Here is a 23,335-nt window from a genome sequence, read left to right as displayed (position 1 = left end):
CCAGCCTAATTTTGTGATTAAGGGCGATTTCGCGGCCGTACTGTCAAATTTAGCAACTGAACAAGTCAAGTTGTGTGCTTTCGTCTTTCCTAATTTGGCAGCTTCGATGTGATATCGCCATCTGTCAAAAAGGCAATAAGTAATAAGCAACAATATATTACTTACCTATGAAGCGCTGGTGGCCTAGCGGTAAGAGCGTGCGACTTTCAATCCGGAGGTCGCGGGTTCAAACCCCGGAAGCAATGAGTTTTTCGGAGCTTATGTACGAAATATCATTTGATATTTGCCAGTCGCTTTTCGGTGAAGGAAAACATCGTGAGGAAACCGGACTTATCCCAATAATGCCTAGTTTACCCTCTGGGTTGGAAGGTCAGACGGCAGTCGCTTTCGTAAAAAGTAGTGCCTACGTCAAATCATGGGATTAGTTGTCAAGCGGACCCCAGGCTCCCATGAGCCGTGGCAAAATGCCGGGATAACGCCAGGAAGAAGAGAAGAAGAAGAAAAGATTTAATAAATTATTCTCATTCAAGTACTACAAGTTGTTCCGTCAAAGTCGGTGCAGAGTTAGCTTAGACGGACTCTACCAGCCTAATTTTGTGATTAAGGGCGATTTCGCGGCCGTGCTGTTAAATTTAGCAACTGAACAAGTCAAGCACACATGCTTTTGTCTTTCCTATTTGGCAGCTTCGATGTGATATCGCCATCTGTCAAAAAGGCAATAAGTAATAAGCAACAATATATTACTTACATACAGCCGTTAATTTTGAGTCAAATTACTCCCCTGAAGTGGCTGAATTATTTAACAAATTAAAGTAGTCATACATTTAAACAAATTGTAAATAATACATTTCGATCCAAGAGCGAAAAGTGGGAAATTCACAACGAGTGGCGATATATTGAAGGGAGTGTTTTAAATCGACACGATCGTTACGAATTACCTTTTCGCCCATGTTACAACGGTTTACAGTACATATGGCCCTATAAATTTTCGACATTGGCACGTATTTTACTAATTACCACACTAGGGCGGTAAAGTAGCAATATATGTACTGTAAAAAATATGAGGTATTTAAACTATCGTTTATTTAAAAACGCCTGATCATCGATGGTGCGTAATAATTCAGAAGTAGGTATATGTTTGCAAAACTTTTATGTACAGGCGTTTATAATTTTATGACTCTTATTAGTATCATCAGAGATATATATAACTCCGTATAAGATAAATAAAGTCTAAGAAAAAAACGTGCCCCGGACGGCCAAGGAAAAGTCGTTCTCGAATAGATGGCGCCATTACCTTTTTACTATTCTCGGCTAGATGGCGTTAACGACACCGTTTGGTATTTAACAATTTTAACACATATCAGTGAAAGAACATGGGCCAGTAGGGAACAATAAAAATTAAGAATCATTTAGCCGTAAACATATTTTGATTATTTTATACATTTTCAATTTTATTTTAAGTTTTAATCGTGTGTCGATAGATGGCAGTAAATGTACCGTGACTACAAAATTGACAATGACAGGACCCCTCTATACTATCTATTCTTTTTGGTATCATACATGGACTAACCGGTATATCATCTCTCTTATATAGATGGTCAAGCTATTCTTGTCATAGAAAAAGGCGGATAATTCAAATTATCTATGAGACGCGCCCTTCTATCTTCTATCCCTTCATCATCCGAATCTTGGTAAAGACCAATATAAAAGTATATTACCTAGAAAAAAGTTAAAAAATAACCTAACCTGTTTACTGTTTAGCTCAGCTGACCTTTTAGACCTCTAAGGTGCTAATTAGGTACCTACACCCTCGTAGATTTAATGGAATATTTCCATCAAGGAAAAAACATGCTGCCAAAAATAAAAGTTTTAGTATACATATAAAACGGTACCTACCGTTCAAAACAAGGAGCTTTTATTGCCAACTTTGAGAACCAGTGATACAGAAGGTAAAGCCAAGATGTGTGCGTGGTATCTTCGGATGTGTGCGTGGATATTCTGAGTGTTGCGTGTCGGACTATTGACTTAATTAATTAATCAAACCACCCACTTAATGTGATGTCTCCCTCAAACTTGTCAAACTTGTTGTTGACTTTTTGTCGGGTAGTTGCACAAATCTCTGGTTTGACATTCTGGTTTAAGTAAAGCAGGATAGAGTTGGGGCAAGAAAAATGTGCAGCGATTTTGATAGCCCACGCAGCACAAGTGTTATTTAAAACGTCAATCTTATATGAAATTATGACTTAAAGAAGACTTTTCTTGGTATAACTCTAAAAAATACATAATGTATTGTGATTTTATTTACATTGTACATTTGCTCTTATTTTCATAACATTGTGTTACTCTCTAAATATAATTTGTACTCATGGTTCCGTAGCAAAGTTTGTTGTATTTAGGACCCCACACTAGCGTCTTCCGAGTATCGATGTTTAGTCAACTCTATGGCTGCTCGACACAACTGCGTCGCAAAGTCATTTTCCATATCGCTGACTAGACGCCAAAGCCGACGCACAAAAGACGCTATTTGGGATGGCCATTAAGGTCTTCAGATCCGTGTATTTAAGGCCTCTTCTCAATAGGGGGAGGGTGGGCCGCGATGTACGCCAGAGCGCGGGGGATGGCCTCCGGAACCGGCGGGGGTGTGGGGATATGAGCACCCTGAAAGTAAAACATTTATATAAATGTAAAGCACTATGTTTTATGTACCTACAATGAAACTGACGAACAAGATGCTAACTAATAAGTTAGAACTTAGACCACTACAAAAATATGTGTCAACAGTCGGGTTTTTTGTTTGTTTTATAGGTAATAATACATAGTTGTAGTTTAATGTAACAGAAAATTATACTTTTTTCAACATGATGTACTTTTCTCTTTTTTTTTGATATCTCTGGTTAATTATTTTTTTAACTTTATATAGAGGATAATTAACAGTCACTTGGCATGTATTTTGGACTAATCCATTCAGCCATTTTCAATTTAGAGCACTTGAAAGTCACCAGAGGATTGTAAAATATTTGAACGTTTTCTAATAATATGTTAGATCAAGTATTGAAAACAGTTACAGTATGTTATATTAGTTATATATTTGCGATCTACTCACAAAGTCCTTCCATTGGTACCCCACCACTTTCGCGCTTGTCATCTCATATATTTGGATTCAGGGCATTACAGTGAATGCATCGATATCATATTCACCCATATTCGAGACGACATGAGCGAAAATCGATTTCTAGAAGACTTTTCTTTCGATGGCCAGTCTACTATAAGGATGAATACACTTTAGAGGCCAAGAGACTGGTGGGTCACTGAGCCTGTGAAGTACTTAAGTAATAACTAATTAAGGCTCACTGTAGGATGGTAAAGTAATTAGTTTATCGAAAGGCTCGAAGGCTTCAAAATAACAAAGGTTATATTTATTAACGCAACTTACCAAAGAAGTTGACAATGAATTCGTAATTGTCCAATTTGGTGGTAATTTTACTTACAATGGCATCGCCTTCCGGTCCCTTCTTGAGGGCTCCAGATGCCTGCCCGGAAATTCCGTTGTTGGTCTCGTATCTATAATAGAGTTGTTTTTAATTTTCATTGTCATTCATTAATATACCTAATCCATAAGTATTAAAAAGAACATATCGAAGACAATAAACCCTTTAACCATTTGACATTCCTTTCTAGTCATTCGATTTCGAAAACCGTAATTCTTAATGTAGAGATCCGTTTTGTTTTAAGTATGATGGTAAGTATGTTTCCGCTACGGACTAAAGGGATAACACTTTTTATAGGAACCCTGTTGTGAAACTTCCCATACAACCATTTCCAGTCGCCGTTACGACGCGGTGTAGACACATCTTGTGTCGACACCGTCTGTTTCGGTCACAATTCCAGTCGCAGAGTCGTCGCCGTGTCGACACAGTTACCAGAAATGGGGAAGGGTCGACACATGACACAAAGTGACATAAAGTGTGGTCGCCGTGTGCACACATTGTTACTAGTTTGCGACTACTTTATGCCAAAATCATTCGTTCATTCGTTCATTTTGTTCCTGTCAAATGGAAACTGTCAGATGGAAAAATAGTTAAATAAAAATAAGTGACATTAATACGCCATCTCTAAAACGGATTACAAGACGTAATTATATATTGTTTGCATTTATATTACAATAGGACTTAAATTATTATGGGGAATTAAACTGCTCGAGTGATTTGATAAACTAAGTGTAATATAATCAACGCGCCACCACATTGTTTTAGTTTAGCCGGAAATGAAATTGGTTACTTCTCAGTGCTTGTGTTCATAAATATATTATTTGATGCATTTTTAGTACTTCGATGCGTATACTATACTTAGATAACAGAAATAACGCTTTACATACTACGAAACTTGTTAATTATGATGTATAAATATGGTTTAAGGCTGAGAAATATTGCAGTCACAAAGTAGTCGCAAATGTTTCGACTTTGTGTCGACTCTGTGTAGACACATGACACGCGCTGTCAAAAGTAATAACAAAGTTACTCGATTTGCAAAATGGCTCCTTGTGTTCATTTGTTTTCAGATATTCTCAAAGTGTAAAAATGACGTGGTCAGAGATGGGACTTAATAGATTAACTGTTTATTCGACTAAGGCCCACTTGCACCGTCCCACTAACCCTGGGTTAAGCGGTTAAACCGTTAACCCAGTATCAAATTGTACTGGTAACCATGGTAACTCCAGGTTTAACCAGTTAACCCCGGGTTAGTGGAATGGTGCAAGTGGCGCTAATTAATGGAATAAAAAAAGTTAATCCTCAAATTTTAATCACGATTAGGTTAGTCGACCTAACATAGAATGAATTTGAATGAATCTGAACATTAATCGAATAAATTATCGATTAAATCTCGGTTGGAAGTTGACAGGGGGCCATTTTTGTACGTAAAAATAATAGAAATGTCTTGCATGCAGATGGTAGCCAAACACTTTGTCATAAAAGTCGAGATGGGTGTCGATTTATAGGTTTTAGGGAGTGCCGATTTCGAAAATGATGACCATTTTGGATTCCAAAATGGTGGCCATGCACTATGTCATAAAAGTCGTCATGGATGTCGTTTTATAGGTTTTAGGGGGCGCAGATTTCGAAAACGATGACCATTTTGGATTCCAAGATGGCGGCCATGCACTATGTCATAAAAGTCGTCATGGGTGTCGTTTTATAGGTTTTAGGGGGCGCAGATTTCGAAAACGATGACCATTTTGGATTCCAAGATGGCGGCCATGCACTATGTCATAAAAATCGTCATGGATGTCGTTTTATAGGTTTTAGGGGGCCCCGCTTTCGAAAATGATGACCATTTTGGAATCCAGAATGGCGGCCATGCACTATATCATGAAAGTCATCATGGGTGTCGTTTTATAGGTTTTGGGGGGCGCAGATTTCGAAAACGATAACCATTTTCGATTCCAAAATGGCGGCCATGCACTATGTCATAAAAGTCGTCATGGATATCGTTTTATAGGTTTTAGGGGGCCCCGATTTAGAAAATGATGACCATTTTGAAATCTGAAATGGCGGCCATGCACTGTCATAAAAGTTGTCATGGCTATCGTTTTATAGGTTTTGGGGGGCGCAGATTTAGTAAATGATGACCATTTTGGATTCCAAAATGGTGGCCATGCACTATGTCATAAAAGTCGTCATGGGTGTCGTTTTATAGGTTTTTGAGGGGGCGCAGATTTAGAAAACAATGACCATTTTGGATTCCAAGATGGCGGCCATGCACTATGTCATAAAAGTCGTCATGGATGTCGTTTTATAGGTTTTAGGGGACGCAGATTTCGAAAATGATGGCCATTTTGGAATCCAAAATGGCGGCCATGCACTATGTCATAAAAGTTGTCATGGGTGTCGTTTTATAGGTTTTAGGGGGCCCTGATTTCGAAAATGATGACCATTTTGGAATCCAAAATGGCGGCCATGCACTATGTTAAAAGTCGACATGGATGTCGTTTTGTTGGTCATGGTCATCATTTTCGAAATCTGCTCTTCCTAACACCTATAAATCAACATCTATGACGGCTTATATGACAAAGTGCACGGCAGACATCTTGGAATCCAAAATGGTCATCATTTTCGAATTCTGCACTCCCTAAAACCTATAAAACGATATCCATGACGACGCAAGTTATCTTTATTTTCAGATCTAACAAATTGCTACAGAATACAAAGGACAAAAAAAGAAGCGAGGAGGTAATGAAACAAGCAAAAATACAGATGATTCCTCGACGCAATGGGATGCTTCTTAAATTGTGTCCAGATTTTTTGTCATAAAAGTTTTTATTTTTCACATATTACTCTCACAAGTTCCGTGACATTTCGACCTTGTAATTTTTTAAGTAAATGTTTTTGTTTATCTGTGAGGATCTCACTAGAATAATATAATCAAGGTATGTTTATATTTGATGATTGAAATAGTAACGCAAAAAAAAATATATCTGTGTCTTATATTCCTGCCGAAGACTTTTATTTTTCCTTTTCCTTCTACACAAGTTTGGTCAAGTAATAAGAATTTAGGGCTCTCAATTTTATTTTGACTTCTACAACATTAAAGCTACGAGGCCATGTTTGGTATCGTTTTCGTATAAATTCGCAGTACCAAATTTAGTTATGGTATCACATTGACACCATTCCAAAGTAAAAACATATACTTTCTTAAAAGAAACATATTCTTTCTTTAAAAACTCCTCTTCACGCTTAAACTGCTGAACAGTTTTAATTTAAATTTAGTACACATATATATTGAGTCCCGAGACAGGACATAATAAGTTATCTCAAAAATCATCCTTTAAAGGTGTGAAATGAGGTGTAGGGGGGAATTCAGAATTGACTTCTTGAAGTTAATACTGTTTAAGTTTAGGTTTGAAGTCATGTTTTTTTTATCATTTTTAACTAAATAAAAGATGTAGACCATCCCAAATTTAATATAAATCAGTTCAGCGGTTATTGATTTCCCGTACAAATTTCCACGCACATTTGTATAAGTGGCCATGTCGCTAAGATGCATAGTTTCCGAGATATAATCGAAAAACCGGAAAATGGGACCTTCAAAGCCCCCTCTCTTCCCCCGCTCAAGGGCTACGGCCGGGGACTTTTGATATGTTCACCTCCTAACTTGTCCAAACCAAGTTACAGAGTCAAAAATTGTGTTCCGAGCATTTCCCTCTACAACTTTTTGGAGCATTCGTTGGCTGACCTAAGTAGCTTATTGCATTTCTTTAAAAACTTTTCTGTAAAAGGTTGACGGGTGTTGGGTGTTTATATGGTTTTGGTCGATTATTATCATTTGCATCGCCCATGATGACTTACTAGAATTACTTACGAGCACACGAGACACTAATAGTAGTTTGACAAACCTTGGTTTTCAAGAGGTATTTTATATTGACATTTGCTGTCACAAATTTGCTGTCAGATTTAGTCGCAAACCGCACGCAAAGTGCACACAAATGTGTCGACACCTTGTTACGGAAAAGTGTACACACGGCGACGACACTTTGTTTCGAAACAATTCTAGACACATTGTGTGGACTCTGTTACGACACATCTGACATTTAGTTACCACTTTGATGATTCTGCGACTGGAATGGTTATATGGGTTGGAACAAAGCGCGGGCTAGTCCAACGCTCAAAAAATGTGCGCCTTCCGATAACGTGCCTTTGTTCCGCACCTTGATAACACATTTTATACTGGTGCTGTAATCGGCCGCCGGCACTCAGTAACCGTAGAGGGATCAGGATCATACACAGGCCACAGCCTCGCAAAATATTTTTACATTTGTTCATTTTGGATCTTATTGCAATGTCCATAGGAGTTGTAATTCAATAACCGGTTAAAGTGACGAAGAATTTTTATGCAGATAGTAGCACGTGCCGTTTTAGACAAAGGATTAGCCGCTCGGGGCCAGCTACAAATCGAACGACTATACCGAGTTGAACCATTGCAAAACTATTATTATAGAGGAAGGAACAACTTACACATATTGGTAATGGTCGGGTTTGACGTCTGAGTCGAAGCGAACCACGGCCGCCTCCTTGTCGCTGGTAGCCACGGCGCGCCCTGCACGCTTCAATAGCCCACCCACGACAGCACGGCGGAATTTCTGTCCGCCGGCCAAGGTACCAATTGTTGGTGGTGGTAATCCCCGCTGAGCACGGTGTTTGCCGATGGTACTGGGGATAAGTACCCCTGGTTCATTACCCGGTACAGCTTCTATAGAACGGAATTTCTTTCCGCCGGCCAAGGTACCAATTACTGGTGGTGGTAATTCCCGCAGAGCACGGTGTTTGCCGATGGTACTGGGGATAAGTACCCCTGGTTCATTACCCGGTACAGCTTCTATAGAACGGAATTTCTTTCCGCCGGCCAAGGTACCAATTACTGGTGGTGGTAATTCCCGCAGAGCACGATGTTTGCCGATGGTACTGGGGATAAGTACCCCTGGTTCATTACCCGGTACAGCTTCTATGGCACGGTATTTCTTTCCAGCCACCAAGGTACCAAGTACTTCTGGTGGTAATCCCCGCAAAACACGGTGTTTGCCGATGGTACTGGGGATAAGTACCCCTGGTTCATTACCCGGTACAGCTTCTATGGCACGGGATTTCTTTCCAGCCACCAAGGTACCAAGTACTTCTGGTGGTAATCCCCGCAGAGCACGGTGTTTGCCAATGGTACTGGCGATAAGTACCCCTGGTACATTACCCGGTACAGCTTCTATCAGCCCTACCAGAGCAATAAACGCGGCGAGCACCTTAAATGTATAATAGCACTAGATTAGCATTGAAACCGCTCAACTATGATACGCCTACAGGGCTAACATTTATCGCATAGTCTGAAATCGTAATCGTAACGTACAGTACATTTAAGTACACAATTCCTAAACTCATCTAAACTATTTTGGGCCTCTTAATATAGAGGAGAAAAATAGTTTAGTAGACTAAAGTACTTGCTGTGTCCATAGGACCAAAGAGAATTTGAAATAGAGGAATATTGTTATATTAAATTATGTACATGTAGTCAGTACATTCACTGCCATCTTTCGACACAAATGATGAACATTATTAGAACGCCATTTTAATTTTAAAAGGGTCAAAGTCAAACGGCGTTTTTTGACTATATAATTTACTTTGACAATATTCCTCTAGTCTGAATTCTCTTTGATAGGACGTAATGTATAAAATTTTTTAAATAATGCTATTGATTCTGAGTGGGAGGAATCCAATAATATTTTTTTTTTTTAATTTAGAACACAAACAGTCACATAATACAAATGGATTTTTAGTACAATGTAGTGTACGTAACATACTTAAGAAACAGACCTGGAGGTTCATTAATGAGTAGGTATATAATGTTAACATACATAATAACCGCAGAAAGAAAAAATAAAATTGTAATTATGAGCCATATCTACTTAAACTGTATTTACCAGTCTTCCAAACAAAATCAATATTGTTTTAGATTATAGTAGGGTAGGTAAGTAGAAAATTGGTAAATAAGTTCAAGATCAATATCTATTTTAGTATTATCGGATAAGTTGTCATCAATTTATTTTACTAGTTGGTAGGTAGGACAATCTGAAAGTTACATTTATACATTATGTCATTTAAAACGATTTTTAATACTTAAAACTAAAACAATTTACGCTTAAGTTCAATTTTGAGACTAGACAAGGAAGAGTGAAAAGGATCAATGTCATGTAAGTGCCTATTAACATAACTAGGGACTCGTCTGAAAAAAGTGTGCCGAGAGTAATTCTTACGAGCAAAGCTGATATGAAATAGAGATCTGGAACGTAGAATATTAATATGTACCAGAAACAGGTTCTCGAGAGGTATAAATAAACTTTCTGACAGTAGGTATACAGTATAATAGGCCCAAACGGGAGGAGTGGGACCATATAAAATGGTACTATTTTTTGTTTAATAACTTTGGGGTAGAGGCATGTACCCAGCCGCGTGATGTATATAGTATAGACTATTATAAACAGAGGTCGGCGGGGGTGAGCTATTTGCTTTATAATATGACATAATACATGTCAAATTATAAGGTAAATAGCTCACCCTGTCCGACCTCTGATTATAAAGGCTATAGTGATGACGATGATACACGTGGTCACTGTGTGATGACATGCATTACTTGAATGTTTGTGTTATAAAAGAAGCGAGAAATAAATTAATTTACTTACAAAAACTTTCATATTGCTGAGATCTGCCTTTGAATAGATATCCAAATCAACAGATACAGGATCATCCGAATGTTGGTCTTATATACGAGTATATATACCTGGACAAAAAGTAAAAAATAACCTAACCTGTTTACAGTTTAGCCCACGGCTAGAGATGGGTAGGGGTGAGTAAATACTGAGTATTTACTCGATATTTACTCAAAGCACCCGATAAATACCCGTATTTACTCATTTAGGTGGGTAAAAACGATTGCTTATAAAATATTCAAAAAGTGAGATTTAAGAACAAAATTGTCTTTTATTGAAGAGTGCTAACGTGTATTAACAATATCTATAAAATAAAAAGCATATAGGACGCTTAATTTAGAAAAAAAAGGTAATTATTAGTGAGATGCAAATTGTGATAATGCAAAGTTAACAATTTTGTTTTAAATAAGAAGGTATTTACTTTAAAATATGGTACTTAAATTCTATTGATGTTCTAGATAACTGCATGTCGCGCAAAAAGTGCGTGTTTACGTGGCACTTACGACCTTTTATTAAGGGTTTTTTAAAGAAAACTCAAAAATGGCTTAACCGATGATGTTCAAAATATTGTTTTTTGTACTCTATTATACGGCTAATCTCCCGATATGTTTTCATATTTTTTCTGAACTTTGGTTCTATAGTTATAGAGAGATAAACATTATTTTGGCCCTTCGAAACGGTTTTTTTTCCAAAATATTCAATTTATCCAAAAATGTTCTTAGATACATTCCAGTTATTTTTAAAGACCCATTTAATGATGTGCAACACGTTGGTGGTTTCTGAAATTTTTTTTTGTGACAATTAGTTACTTGTATGGAGTGCCCGTCTTAAAAATACATTTCTTACAATTTTGAGTACTTAATCCAGTAGCAGCTTACAAAATACACCTATATTTCAAATTTATATGCCCCTTTCAGCACTCTAAATAGTTTATACCCACCAATTTGGGTATAAACGAGTAAATACGGGTATATTGAGTAAATACTGAGTATTTACTCGGTATTTACCCGTGAGTATTTACTCACTACCCATCTCTAAGCCCACCTGACCTTTTAGACCGCTAAGGTGCTAAGTAAGGTATATACCTACTCCCTAACTTACCGTAGATTTAATTATAATTAGAAATGGAATATTTAGTAGGTTTAGTAAGGAACACAAATCTATGGGACAGCATGCACTTTAGTCTCAGGCGATGCCGCTTGGCACGATTGTTCCTTAGGTCAAACAAAGCTGATTTGCAGGTGGACCTGGGGAGCCGACCCTTTCCCCCCACCCCTTTTTTGGGGGGATCTGCATGGTACGATCTCCCAGCTACCGGGGCAAATCAGCTTTGTTTGACCTAAGGAACAATCGTGCCAAGCGGCATCGCCTGAGACTAAAGTGCTTGCTAAATGACCTTACTCAACCTACTAATTTCCATCAACTTAAAAACATGCTTCCAAAAACAAAAGTAAAGGTAGGTTCTCAAAACAAGGAGGTTTTATTTCAGCTACTTATGTAAACATCGACGAAGGAGTTGTTTTTGTGTAAGTTCCCCGATTTCTCGAACACATATCTGGGCCGTGTCGCAATACAAATCCATAATTACTTATGACCGGGCCTTATTTTAATGTGTTGTTTCTCTAGATGTAAAAGAAATTAGGAAAATGTTGAATTTTTAATTACCTTTTTAATTGCCTTACAAAATGTAGAACTAGCAACTATCATAGCCAGAATGTGAGTAATTTTACTTATAAAATGTTCTATTATTATTTTTACCATTTTGTTTTTAAATTTTCAATGAATAGTATAAAGTCTATCGCTTAAAAAATCACACTCCTCTATTGTCATATACTTTTAGCCGGGAATGTACTTTTGGTACTAAAGCAGAATTAGTCTATCTATATTTTCTTGTATCTGATTTATGTACCTAAAGCAGGATAAAAAATACAATAAATATGGCACTGTGATTTTATTTACATTGTACATTTGCTCTTATTTCCATAACATCGTGTTACTCTTTAATTATAATTTGTACTCGTGGTTCCGTAGCAAGGTTCGTTTGTATTTAAGGCCACCTCACACTAGCGTTTCCCGAGCATCGGCGTCTAGTCAACTCTATGGCTGCTGCTCGACGCAACGTCGGCGCAACTGCGTAGGCACGCCATTTTCCATAGCGCTGAGACGCCGACGCTCAAAATATGGGGGTGGCCCTTAAAAGGCTCGGTCGTCAGATCCGTGTAGGTTACTTAAGGCCTCTTCTCTACAGGGGGAGGGTGGGCCGCGATGTACGCCAGGGCGCGAGCGATGGCCTCCGGGACCGGCGGCGGTGTGGGGATATGAGCACCCTGAAAATAAGACATGTATATTATACAAGTAATGTTAATTAAAAGGAGGACTGTGGAATCTTATTTTATTTTTGGTGAGCTTTGTTTTTCCAGGGATTGGGTAAAAAGCTTTTTTAAGTGTGAGTTAGCTTTATGCATCATTCCTGTGGACATTATTAAAAAAATGCTCTTTAAAACTTAATTTTCTTCTTGGACTCTTATACAAGTCTATCAAATATGAAAAGCTGTATGGTGAATTCATTAGTATGGTAGGTATAACTTCTAGCGGGCAACCATTTAACATTTTTAGTATATAGTATACGGCCACCAAACCACCAGCTGCTTGACACTGACATTAACATAAATATTCGCTAGCGTGTGCGTAACTTACTTCCTATTATTCCTATGCATCTGCACTGCTAACGTATGGGCTTAAAAATATGGAGTTAAAAGGTTTTTAGGTAATAGTCAGATCAATCAGTCAGTCAGATAAAATCAGTCCGGGAACCAGGAAATTCCGGCTCCAAATTCAGCTCCATACTCCCAGGAGCATTTTCTAGTATAATAATGGTTCAAAGGCTCACAGTAGGACGGAATCCGGATTCATCGGACTCGTAGTTTACTTGGATGGGGGTTCCGTCAGGCGCCGTGTACTGGTACTGTCCTTGGATGACCTGCAGCAGAAATAAAATGTTGTTTTTATATAAGTAAAAATATTTAGCATGGCGGCCCATTCTTAGTTAGGTTTAAGTGAAGGATACACGGAAACATGTCTAGTCACATTAGTAACATTTTGAGTAATCACGTTTTTAGTTAGGAACAATGTCAAAATGTATTTTAACTCCGTGACTAGGCATTATTAAAGCAAAAAAAAAGTTGTGTTAAATATATTTTACGATGGTAACAAAACATATAAGTAATAGGTCATTAAATGCTCTACATTTTGAGATAAATATCTCATTTTCCGGAAAAAGTGACTAGACGTGTTCTTTCCGTCTATCCTTTAAGTATTTTGATATAAGAATCCTGTTATTGACAGTTAAAGTTAAATAATAATTTATCATAATTATAATCAAACAAAAATTGTCTAAATTATGCCTGACCGGTACCTAGACTATAATAACCCCCTCATTCACAAGTCTTAATTATTTGTTTAGTTGATGTTTGACAATTTTTCTTTCAAAAACATAAGTCATAATGACAGAAAACTGACGATTAAGCTAATTGAAGTTTACACGACTTGACAGAGAAAATAGGGGTAGTATACTTACCAAAAAGTCGCCTTCGGGTCCTTTCTTCAGGGATCCAGTAGCTTGCGCGGAAATTGCATTGTCGGTCTCGAATCTGTGGATTATTTTATTGTCAGTCACTTATTATAATTTATAATCCACTAATATTCTTTAATAGAACTGTGCTTTTTAGGGTTCCGTACCCAAAGGGTAAAACGGGACCCTATTACTAAGACTCTGCTGTCCGTCCGTCCGTCTGTCACCAGGCTTTATCTCACGAACCGTGATAGCTAGACAGTTGAAATTTTCACAGATGATGTATTTCTGTTGCCGCTATAACAACAAATACTAAAAACAGAATAAAATAAAGATTTAAGTGGGGCTCCCATACAACAAACGTGATTTTTGACCGAAGTTAAGCAACGTCGGGCGGGGTCAATACTTGGATGGGTGACCGTTTTTTTTTGGCTTTTTTTGTATTATGGTACGGAACCCTTCGTGCGCGAGTGCGACCCGCACTTGCACGGTTTTTTTTATATTTCCAGGTCTACTTACACATATTGGAAACCGTCAGGTTTGACTTCTGATTCCGAGCGCAGCACGGTGGCAGATTGGTCGTTGGCAGCAACGCCGACAGCGCGGCTCGTGCGCTGGTATTTTGGGGACACAGCTCCTATCAGTCCCACCATCCCAATGCACGCGGCAAGTACCTGGTATTAATTAATCGTTATTGAAAGTGAGTATCTTTATAATTCAATCTAGACATCATAATTAGCATAATAATTACTTACGAATAGCATAAAAGATGATTTTTTTTTCGCTTCAACCCGTGTGGGGTGCCGTTTAGTATGTTTACTTATCAGTTCGGCTACCACCATTTTGGACATTGACAGATACGCTCGCGTCTACGTAAATTACTTTCTATACATCTCGCTTGCACTAGGAGCTAGATGCGAGTAGGAGCGAGATGCATAGAAACTAAGTTACTTAGACGCGAGCGTATCTGTCAATGTCAAAACTGGTGGTAGTGGTTCTGGACACCGCAAGGTTTAACTATACCAATTTTCAAAACTACACGAATTACGAGTATTTCCGCAGATTTTTTTATTTTCTTGAGTTACGAGTTAACAATTAACCCTCGACATTGATGCGTGTAAATATCATTAGCAACATCTATTGTAATATACCATGGTTTGCAATAATAAACGATACTATACTATCGAGTAATCTAACTTGTGCGTTGGCTTGGGCGATAATATTCAGACATTACATTACCTATATTTCTTATAACAAGAACAACCATGAATTTATTTTTTTAATTTTCTGCGACATAGAATCTCGCAAGGCAAAAGATTATCACATAATATTATACTCACTAAAACTTTCATGTTGCTGAGATCTGCTTTTGAATAGATATCCAAATAAACAGGTACGGTACTATCAGAATCAGAGCCTTATATATTAGACAAAAGGCATAAAAAACTGCTGCATATGTGAGATTTAAATGCATATAACCTGTTGAGCTGAGATGACCTTTTAGATAGAAATAGAAACCATTTATTCGTGGCAAACATGGTACATGCAAAAAGTAAATGAAAAATAGGTGAAAAGTAGAAAAAGCAAACTAAGAACACATAGCATATAATCTAATACATTTAAACGAGCAATTCATGTTTATTAATTTATTTTAAATAATATATTATTTATATTTCGAGGATTTCGGAAACGGCTCTAACGATTTTGATTTGATATTGGGGTTTTCGGGGGCAATAAATCGATGTAGCTAGGTCTTATCTCTAGGTATTATTACCTACCTTACCTTAAATAATCAAAATCTTACCTTAAATGATTAGTACCTTCGTTAAATAAGGATCGCTTTAAAAGTGAGATACCCGATCAAGCGAAAGATTCCAAATTGCACCACGAGCGTAACGAGTGGTACGAAAATGGGAATCTTGAGCTTTGCGAAGGTCTCAGGAGTCCTGAGTCAGGACACGAGAATTAAAAAAACTTTGTCACCGAGTGAAATCCAAAATCATATACAAATAAACTCCATAAAATATGTATTATTCAAATTCATTCATCATTTGAAAGTCAAAATACAAAATTTGCATCAAATTACTTTGCCTCTCTTGTAGATAAATACCTTACAACACAACTTTTCAACTAGGTATATAACTTTCTCATCAGTTTTTGAAGAGATCCTTTACAAGGTCATTTGGTCAACAAGTTTTATTTTATACTTACGCGGCCCGGATGGGGATTCGTCAGGATCTTTGTATTACGCTTTTCTCATGTAGGTACTTACGTTAAAAAATATGATTTCTGTTGCAATCCGTACTGTCTCACTGACCTGTAAGTACCTAGTTGAGAACTCTTCCGGATGCGACTGTACGAAATACTAAGTAAGTAGGTGTGTGCGTGAAGTACTGTGACGACATCAAAGATATGTTGCGACCTAACTCATTAGGAAAATTCTTTAATTTTTGTTCAGAGTTGGGCCTATATACATCCTTAGGCCAGAATCTGATGATAGAGATAATCGAGGGAACTCTTCAGTCTTCACAACCTATATCTAACTATAATTATTTTATAGACACACCGATAGTGATTTAAGTATTTTTATAGCAACAAATGCATTTGCTCTTTATAAGTCTTTAAAGTTAAGAACAAAAACACCTGTTAATATTTATTAATAGTCCAGCAATTAACAATGGATAAACTTCTAACCACCGACGACAGCCCCCTTAGGCTAGTCCACAAAATGGACTTAGGTCTAGTAAAAGTTTCATTGCTTTCGAGACAATCGTTTTTTTTTCTTTTTTTAGTATGTTGACCATTTCAGAATCAGTATTAGATACACTTTTCAGAAAGATGGTCACTCTGTTCTCCGTTTATTCACCACAATATGTACCATACCATAATATATAATAACCAGACCTACCTACCTACCTATAAGTTCATTTTCTTGACCAGCCTAAACGCCTAAAGGCCCGGTCGGTATTAATTAGAAGGTTATATATCCATTAATTACTGGACACCCGGTACAAACATAACAAACTATTTAACACGTAGTAGGTAATGCATTATATTCATGACTAGTGTAGCTCCTCAAGTTATCCAAATTTTATTTATTTTATTACATAATTGCAAAAAACTAAAACGAAATTATCTATGTCGAACAAACAGGATCTATAGCCCGATTCGTTATTTGTTACGATTTTGATCTCATTTTGATATGACACAAAGACGATCGTCAAGGTCGTATCAAAACCATAATAAATTGTAATTGGAATCAACCTCCTAATCATGAATGTATCGCCAGTGGGGAGACACTCCTGACTTCGGGCAAACTCGGCTCCGTTCGGATCAGCATTGCTCCGAGCAATTATTAGGGTTGACACAACTTGACGTCCCTTTACGTGCACGACCACAGATAAGATAATTACTTGAATTTTGACAACCCTAAATAGCCGAAAGGGATAGTGCCATAAATCAGAAAGGGATATCATGATTCGACCCTGAATCGCTGTCAAACTTCGGTTTTGTAGGAAGTGTCCTCTCTATACGGTAGTACTATAACTCATTCTGTGGTATCGCTATCGTAACGTTCTAGAAAACAAGCTTATTAGTGGCAATATCAATAAATAGCAGAGGCTCCCGAGTCGCGACCTCCACGGAACTAGTTCCAAAGTAAATGTCAACGGCTATTATTACACGGACAGGTCAGCGGGGTCAGATGGGTCACTGTGGTCACAATAACACGCAATCCCACAAACCTACATTCTTTATATAATTGTGTTATTAGCAGACTTGCCTCTTTAACGGCTTTTTGAAAGATATACATAGGAAGCAAATGACACTGATTAATTAATAATACATATTTCAGGACAAGTCCCATATTATCTTAAATTGACTACTTTAATGCTACTATTTTTGTTTGGCTTATTTTATCTTTAGTTTTTAGACATTCTTAATTCTTATTAATTAGGAGATTTTTTAAGGAACTCTTTTGACGCAGTATGATTGTTGTGCTCCTGATTCAATGTATGGTAGAGATCAAAATTATTTCTGATGAAAATGAATAAATATAAATGAAGAAAAGTAAATTAAGTAATTTCATTTTTAACTAACCCTTTTAAATATTACGAAAGGCTTAAAGCGCCATCTAACGTCGTAAACACGAATGTTTATGATCATCGCGCAATAAACAAGTCAAATGACTATTGATACCGGCGTTGCAAAACACTGCAGTACTAATAGATGTCGCTTATAAATAAGAAAAGATAGAAGTCGATAAAAGTGAATTATCAACTTTTTGTGTTAGTTGGACGTATTGGGAAACGCGAAACGTATAGATTTAATAATTCATAAACTAGTTAGACCAAGATTTCTCTGCAACGATTTTGACAGCAAAAACTGTGTAAGTGTTATTTATACGTCATAATTTCATAGAAGTTTGCTATCAAAATCGCTCCAAACTTATTTTGGTCTAAATCTAAAGTCTAAACTACCTTTATCCTAAACTATTTTAGAAAAGATAATTTATTTTAAGGAGTTATGAGTTTGTGAAATGTTAGATATCTGTTGGAATGCCAAAGTAACAATTAAAAAAAAACCTGAACGAAAATAAAAGAAACATAAGATTTCAAAAATTTCTTGTATTTTCAAGTATGTATTAAAAGTATAAAAATATCTTTGTACAGTGCAATTTTACTAACTAAACACCAACATCAGATCCATTAGGCAATGGAATATAGCACTGTTGGCTTTAGATACTTTATGACGAAACAGGCATTACAAACGGCCAATCTGAAGAAACTGTGTAAAGGCCACTGTATATATTGGGCCAACGCAGGCCAGTCCAAGGGACGCAGCCATGCGGTAGAATGAGATAGCAATATCACTTGCTCCCTCTAACGCATAAATGCGTCCCCCAAACTGGCCCACGCTGGCCCAATATGTACAAGGGCCTTTACAGGAAGTCCTTGTAAGGTTGACGAAATATAAAGTGAGACGATCTCTTGAACAAGTTTAAACAAGATCGACTCACTTTATATTTGACCAACATTAACTATATGTGGTAGGACAAATCGCTTAAACATCTGAAACAGTTCTATTTACAGGATCATTAACGTATCAGATATGTATTTTCAAGCTCTTCACCTCACCTCACTAGCCTCACTAAACCTTGAATTTCTCAATCCGCCTCATTCCTGACGGCTTCGTCATAAGATACCTTAATATTGTTCTTCAAGGCCTTTGATAACCTAACTAATCAGTTCTCAATTAGTTTTGAGGCTGAGGTGGAGCCGTGGCGAGATAGGCGAGGGCGCGTTGGATAGCCTCAGGGACTGGCGGCGGGGTGGGCAGGTGAGCTCCCTGTGGCTGGAAGCCATTCTCGTTAGCGATGTACGACAGCTGCACGGGGACGCCATCGATGCTAGTGTAGGAGGACTGCCCCTGCACTTCAAGAGCAGGCTCTTCGGCGCCAATGTTCTTAAGAGCACCGCGTTCATTGGCCGCGATGCCGTTGGAAGTCTCGAATTCCCACTGGTACGAACCATCAGGGTTGATCTGACTGTCCTGCTTAAGGATCTGAGCGGCTTGGTCCTGAGGGGCTGCCACGGCCACCGCTACAAGGGCGAAAAGAACCTGGAATATATAATTTTTTCCAATTAATTGTTGATGGAGAAGATAATAGATTAGAACATAATTATATATTCTACTAAGATCGAAATTAACAGGATAGAATCAAATTATGCTAAGGTTTGCATGGAATTTGCAATATAAAAGTGTAGCAACGTCATCATTAATATCAAATTTCGATGAATATATGACGTTAATGATGAAGATGACACCCTCTTCCTTTTGTTCTTTCAAGTCGATGCAAAGTTAAAAAATCTTAGACGGCCTAGACAGATGTTTTAGAAAGTTGTAAAAAATATTTTAACTCCAAGCGAATTTCAAATCGATTCGCATATTTGCACAATCACTGACACTTACAATAGATTTCATGTTTGTGTTGGGTGGGTGACTGGGTGAAGGCACTAGACAATGATGATCTAACTCTACTTCATCGGTATATATAGTGGTCTGGGCGATGCGCCTACCACCGCAGGCGGTATTGCACCACCTTTCAATCGGCGATACATTATCATGAGGCTGAAGCCAACCATGTGTGAGCTTGCGCGTTCTTATCCTCTTAGCCTTAATTTGTAACTTATCTTGAAAAAAAACTTTAGTTACATTTTAATCAGGTTAGCCTCAGAATAGAAAGGACAGGAAGCGAAGCCCTGGTTAGAAAGGGCTTCGGTGGGGGAGAGTGGTAGCCCCGATTAAAACCCTCGAAGGGCAAAGTCAAGATAAAAAACAACTGGGAAGGTAAACTAATGAACATCAAGGTTCAACCGTAGGGCCAAACAGAGATACTCGTAAAATATATTACCTATCGCATAAAGTACAAAATCGCGCATCATTTCTGGTTCGGCGCACACTTGACCGTATTTTTAGGGTTCCGTAGCCAAATGGCAAAAAACGGAACCCTTATAGATTCGTCATGTCTGTCTGTCTATCTGTCCGTCCGTATATCACAGCCACTTTTATCCGAAACTATAAGTATACTGTTGAAACTTGGTAAGTAGATGTATTCTGTGACCGGCATTAAGATTTTCTCACATAGAAAAAAAAAACAATAAATTTTGGGGGTCATACTCGTACTTAGAACTGAAACTTAAAAAATTTTTTTTCATCAAACCCATTCGTGTGGGGTATCTATTGGGTGGTATCAAAAATGATATTGAGGTTTCTAATATCATTTTTTTCTAAACTGAATAGTTTGCCCGAGAGACCTTCCAAAGTGGTAAAATGTGCCCCCCCCCCCCCCCTGTAACTTCTAAAATAAGAAAATGATAAAACTAATAAATATATGATGTATTACCATGCAAACTTTCACCGAAACTTGGTTTGAACGAGATCTAGTAAGTAGTTTTTTTTAATCGTCATAAATCGTAAACCGCAATTTTATTATGTTACTTGCGGCTACGGAACCCTTCATGGGCGAGTCCGACTCGCACTTGGCCGCTTTTTTGCATTACAATTAATCCACATAAGATTATACCTAATGACTATATGTTCACAAATGATACCTACCTAATTATGGGATTAAATATTTCATTGGCTGTTTACATTTAAAAGCAATAGAAACGTCGTTAAGAGATTATCAATAAAAAATCAATTTGATTACAGTTGTGTATTGCAGAGTATACAGGTAAATAGGTATTTCTAATACCTATTAAAGTTAAAAGCTGCGTAATTCTTTCACTTCAGCAATGGTCAGCTATTATGGTAAACTCAAAGAGACCATACGAAAACGTCACACGAGTAACTACACTAAAGAGCAATAATAAAGGGTCACTTTCTTTGGATATTTCCGAACGATATAACTCGTCGAGTTCAAGGTACCTATATGTTTTTGCTAAATGACATTGATATGAATGATTATGTTATATTTATTGTACTAAACTAACTCGATTTGCATTAGGTATTCATTTCTTATTCATTTTATTCGTGTTTCAATGAGAAATGTTGCGTCAAAGATTATTTTATATGTACATTGTTATATTCGAGTGAAAATATAAAGGCATTATCTAAGCGGGCCATTTTTAGGATTCCGTATCGAAAGGGTAAATACGGGACCCTATTATATACTAAGACTTCGTTGTCCGTCTATCCGTCCATCCATCCATGAACCGTGATAGCTAGTTCATCTGTGAACAGAAATCTGTTACCGTTAAAACAAAATAAAATGAATATTTTTAAGAGCCCTTCAACGTGAACACTAGCGCCACAGCTAAATAATCGTGGTTATTTAAATTTAACGAAAGATATTGAAAAAAGGGGGCCGCTACGTACTGTATTGTGTATTTAAGTACCTTTTGAATACATCAAACTAGTTTTTTTGTTGCTGATTTCGTCGATCTAGGAACTCAAAACAAAAACGGCCGTTTTAACTTTGGACGCATAGATTGACGAATCCAGCAACATAAAAACTAGTCTGATGTATTCAAAAGGTACTTAAATACACAATACAGTACGTAGCGGCCCCCTTTTTTCAATATCTTTCGTTAAATTTAAATAATCACTATTATTTATCTGTGGCGCTAGTGTGCACGTTGAAGGGCTCTTAAGTGAGGCTCTCATACAACAAACGTGATATTTTTGCCGTTTTTTTGCGTAATAGTACGGAACCCTTCGTGCGCGAGTCCGACTCGCACTTGGCCGGTTTTTAGGGTTCCGTACCTCAAAAGGAAAAAACGGAACCCTTATAGGATCATTCGTGTGTCTGGCTGTCCGTCGGTCACAGCCTATTTTCTCCGAAACTACTAAAACTAAGTTGAAATTTGGTACACATATGTAAATCTGTGACCCACAGACGGCCATGTAACGTAAATAAATGAATTTTAAATATGGGGGCACTGTGGAAGCTTGAGGGGTAACTGAAAGAATTAATTGCGAGAATCTCAAATATTTTTTTTATATGTTTAAGACAATAGTACATTGTGCAACATGGGGCGTAAGTTGAATATTGCGAACGAGAGTAAGTTAAATCGCGACGGCTTGCCGGAGCGATTAATAGACTCGAGTTTGCAATATTATTACGCCCCGAGATACACACAATGTTTTTCATCACACTTGCTATACAAAAATTAAGTATAAAGACAAAAAACTGTTAATTATGACACTAGAAACTTCATAACTCCCTAGGGAGAACGCTTTTTCTATAACTCCCGCTAAACCTGCGTGCAATTCCACATTTACTGAGCGAGTGTGATGAAAATAGTTTTAGAAATGTGCAGTCAAGCGTGAGTCGGACTTAATGTACGGAACCCTTGGAACGCGAGTACGACTCGCACTTGGCCAGTTTTATTAATTTTGCGTATGCCATTTCGAACAAAATTTAAGTCTACTAGACACTTATATAAATACGCTTGTTTGACTATAAAACAGGTAAACTTCATTCTTCATGACTATCGCATTTATAATATTAGTAGGTATGAATAATATAGATTAAGTAGGGATTAAACCGTACCATAAAGAATATGTCCGCTTACTTTATTCTGACTTCAATAGGTCTTATAGTCGCACCAACAAAAGTCTGCAGCGGATTTGATAGCCCACGCAGTGTAAGTGTTATTTATACGTCATAATTTCATACAAGTTTGACGTTTAAAATGACACTTGCGCTGCGTTTACTATCAAAATCGCTGCAGGCTTTTTACGGTCTAACTCTACCTTTAATACTTTTACGACGTTAATTTCCATAACGTCTATTTAAATGTATGTCAACGCGATGTTATGTTAGTTAGATTATTAAAATGTATTAATTTATGCACCGTTTTCCATAAAAACGTTGCCTAAAATAGTGAAATACAATAGTTAATATTACAAACCGGTTGGACAAGGATCACATGATATAACCGAATATAGGATGAAGTATAAGCATGACGAGTCCTACCTTTAGAAAGTTCCTTATGGCTCCTGTACACGATGGG

At 37.4% G+C, this 23,335-nt stretch overlaps 2 protein-coding genes across 3 annotated transcripts; both read right to left on the bottom strand.

The window, feature by feature from the left end:
- Positions 1-12,456: 12,456 nt before the first annotated feature.
- On the bottom strand, positions 12,457-15,233 carry LOC134666044 (endocuticle structural glycoprotein ABD-4-like). Its single transcript, XM_063523149.1, has 5 exons — positions 15,158-15,233; positions 14,337-14,491; positions 13,824-13,896; positions 13,137-13,226; positions 12,457-12,573 (listed from the first exon to the last, which is right to left on the bottom strand). Exons 1-5 carry the CDS (start codon positions 15,167-15,169, stop codon positions 12,475-12,477), a joined length of 429 nt encoding a protein of 142 aa, XP_063379219.1. The 5' UTR covers positions 15,170-15,233; the 3' UTR covers positions 12,457-12,474.
- A 3,793-nt stretch (positions 15,234-19,026) lies between these two features.
- Positions 19,027-22,537, bottom strand: LOC134666045 (larval cuticle protein LCP-17-like). 2 transcript variants are annotated; one of them, XM_063523151.1, is made up of 2 exons: positions 22,526-22,537; positions 19,027-19,436 (listed from the first exon to the last, which is right to left on the bottom strand). In XM_063523151.1, exons 1-2 carry the CDS (start codon positions 22,535-22,537, stop codon positions 19,071-19,073), a joined length of 378 nt encoding a protein of 125 aa, XP_063379221.1. In that variant the 3' UTR covers positions 19,027-19,070. The 2 variants fall into 2 exon arrangements, with proteins under 2 accessions (XP_063379221.1, XP_063379220.1); XM_063523150.1 differs by lacking the exon at positions 22,526-22,537 and adding an exon at positions 19,788-19,812.
- Positions 22,538-23,335: the final 798 nt, after the last annotated feature.

Source organism: Cydia fagiglandana, chromosome 7 (genome assembly GCF_963556715.1).
Source record: "Cydia fagiglandana chromosome 7, ilCydFagi1.1, whole genome shotgun sequence".
Taxonomy (NCBI): Eukaryota; Metazoa; Arthropoda; class Insecta; order Lepidoptera; family Tortricidae; genus Cydia; species Cydia fagiglandana.
This window is presented reverse-complemented; position numbering and strand designations above follow the sequence as displayed.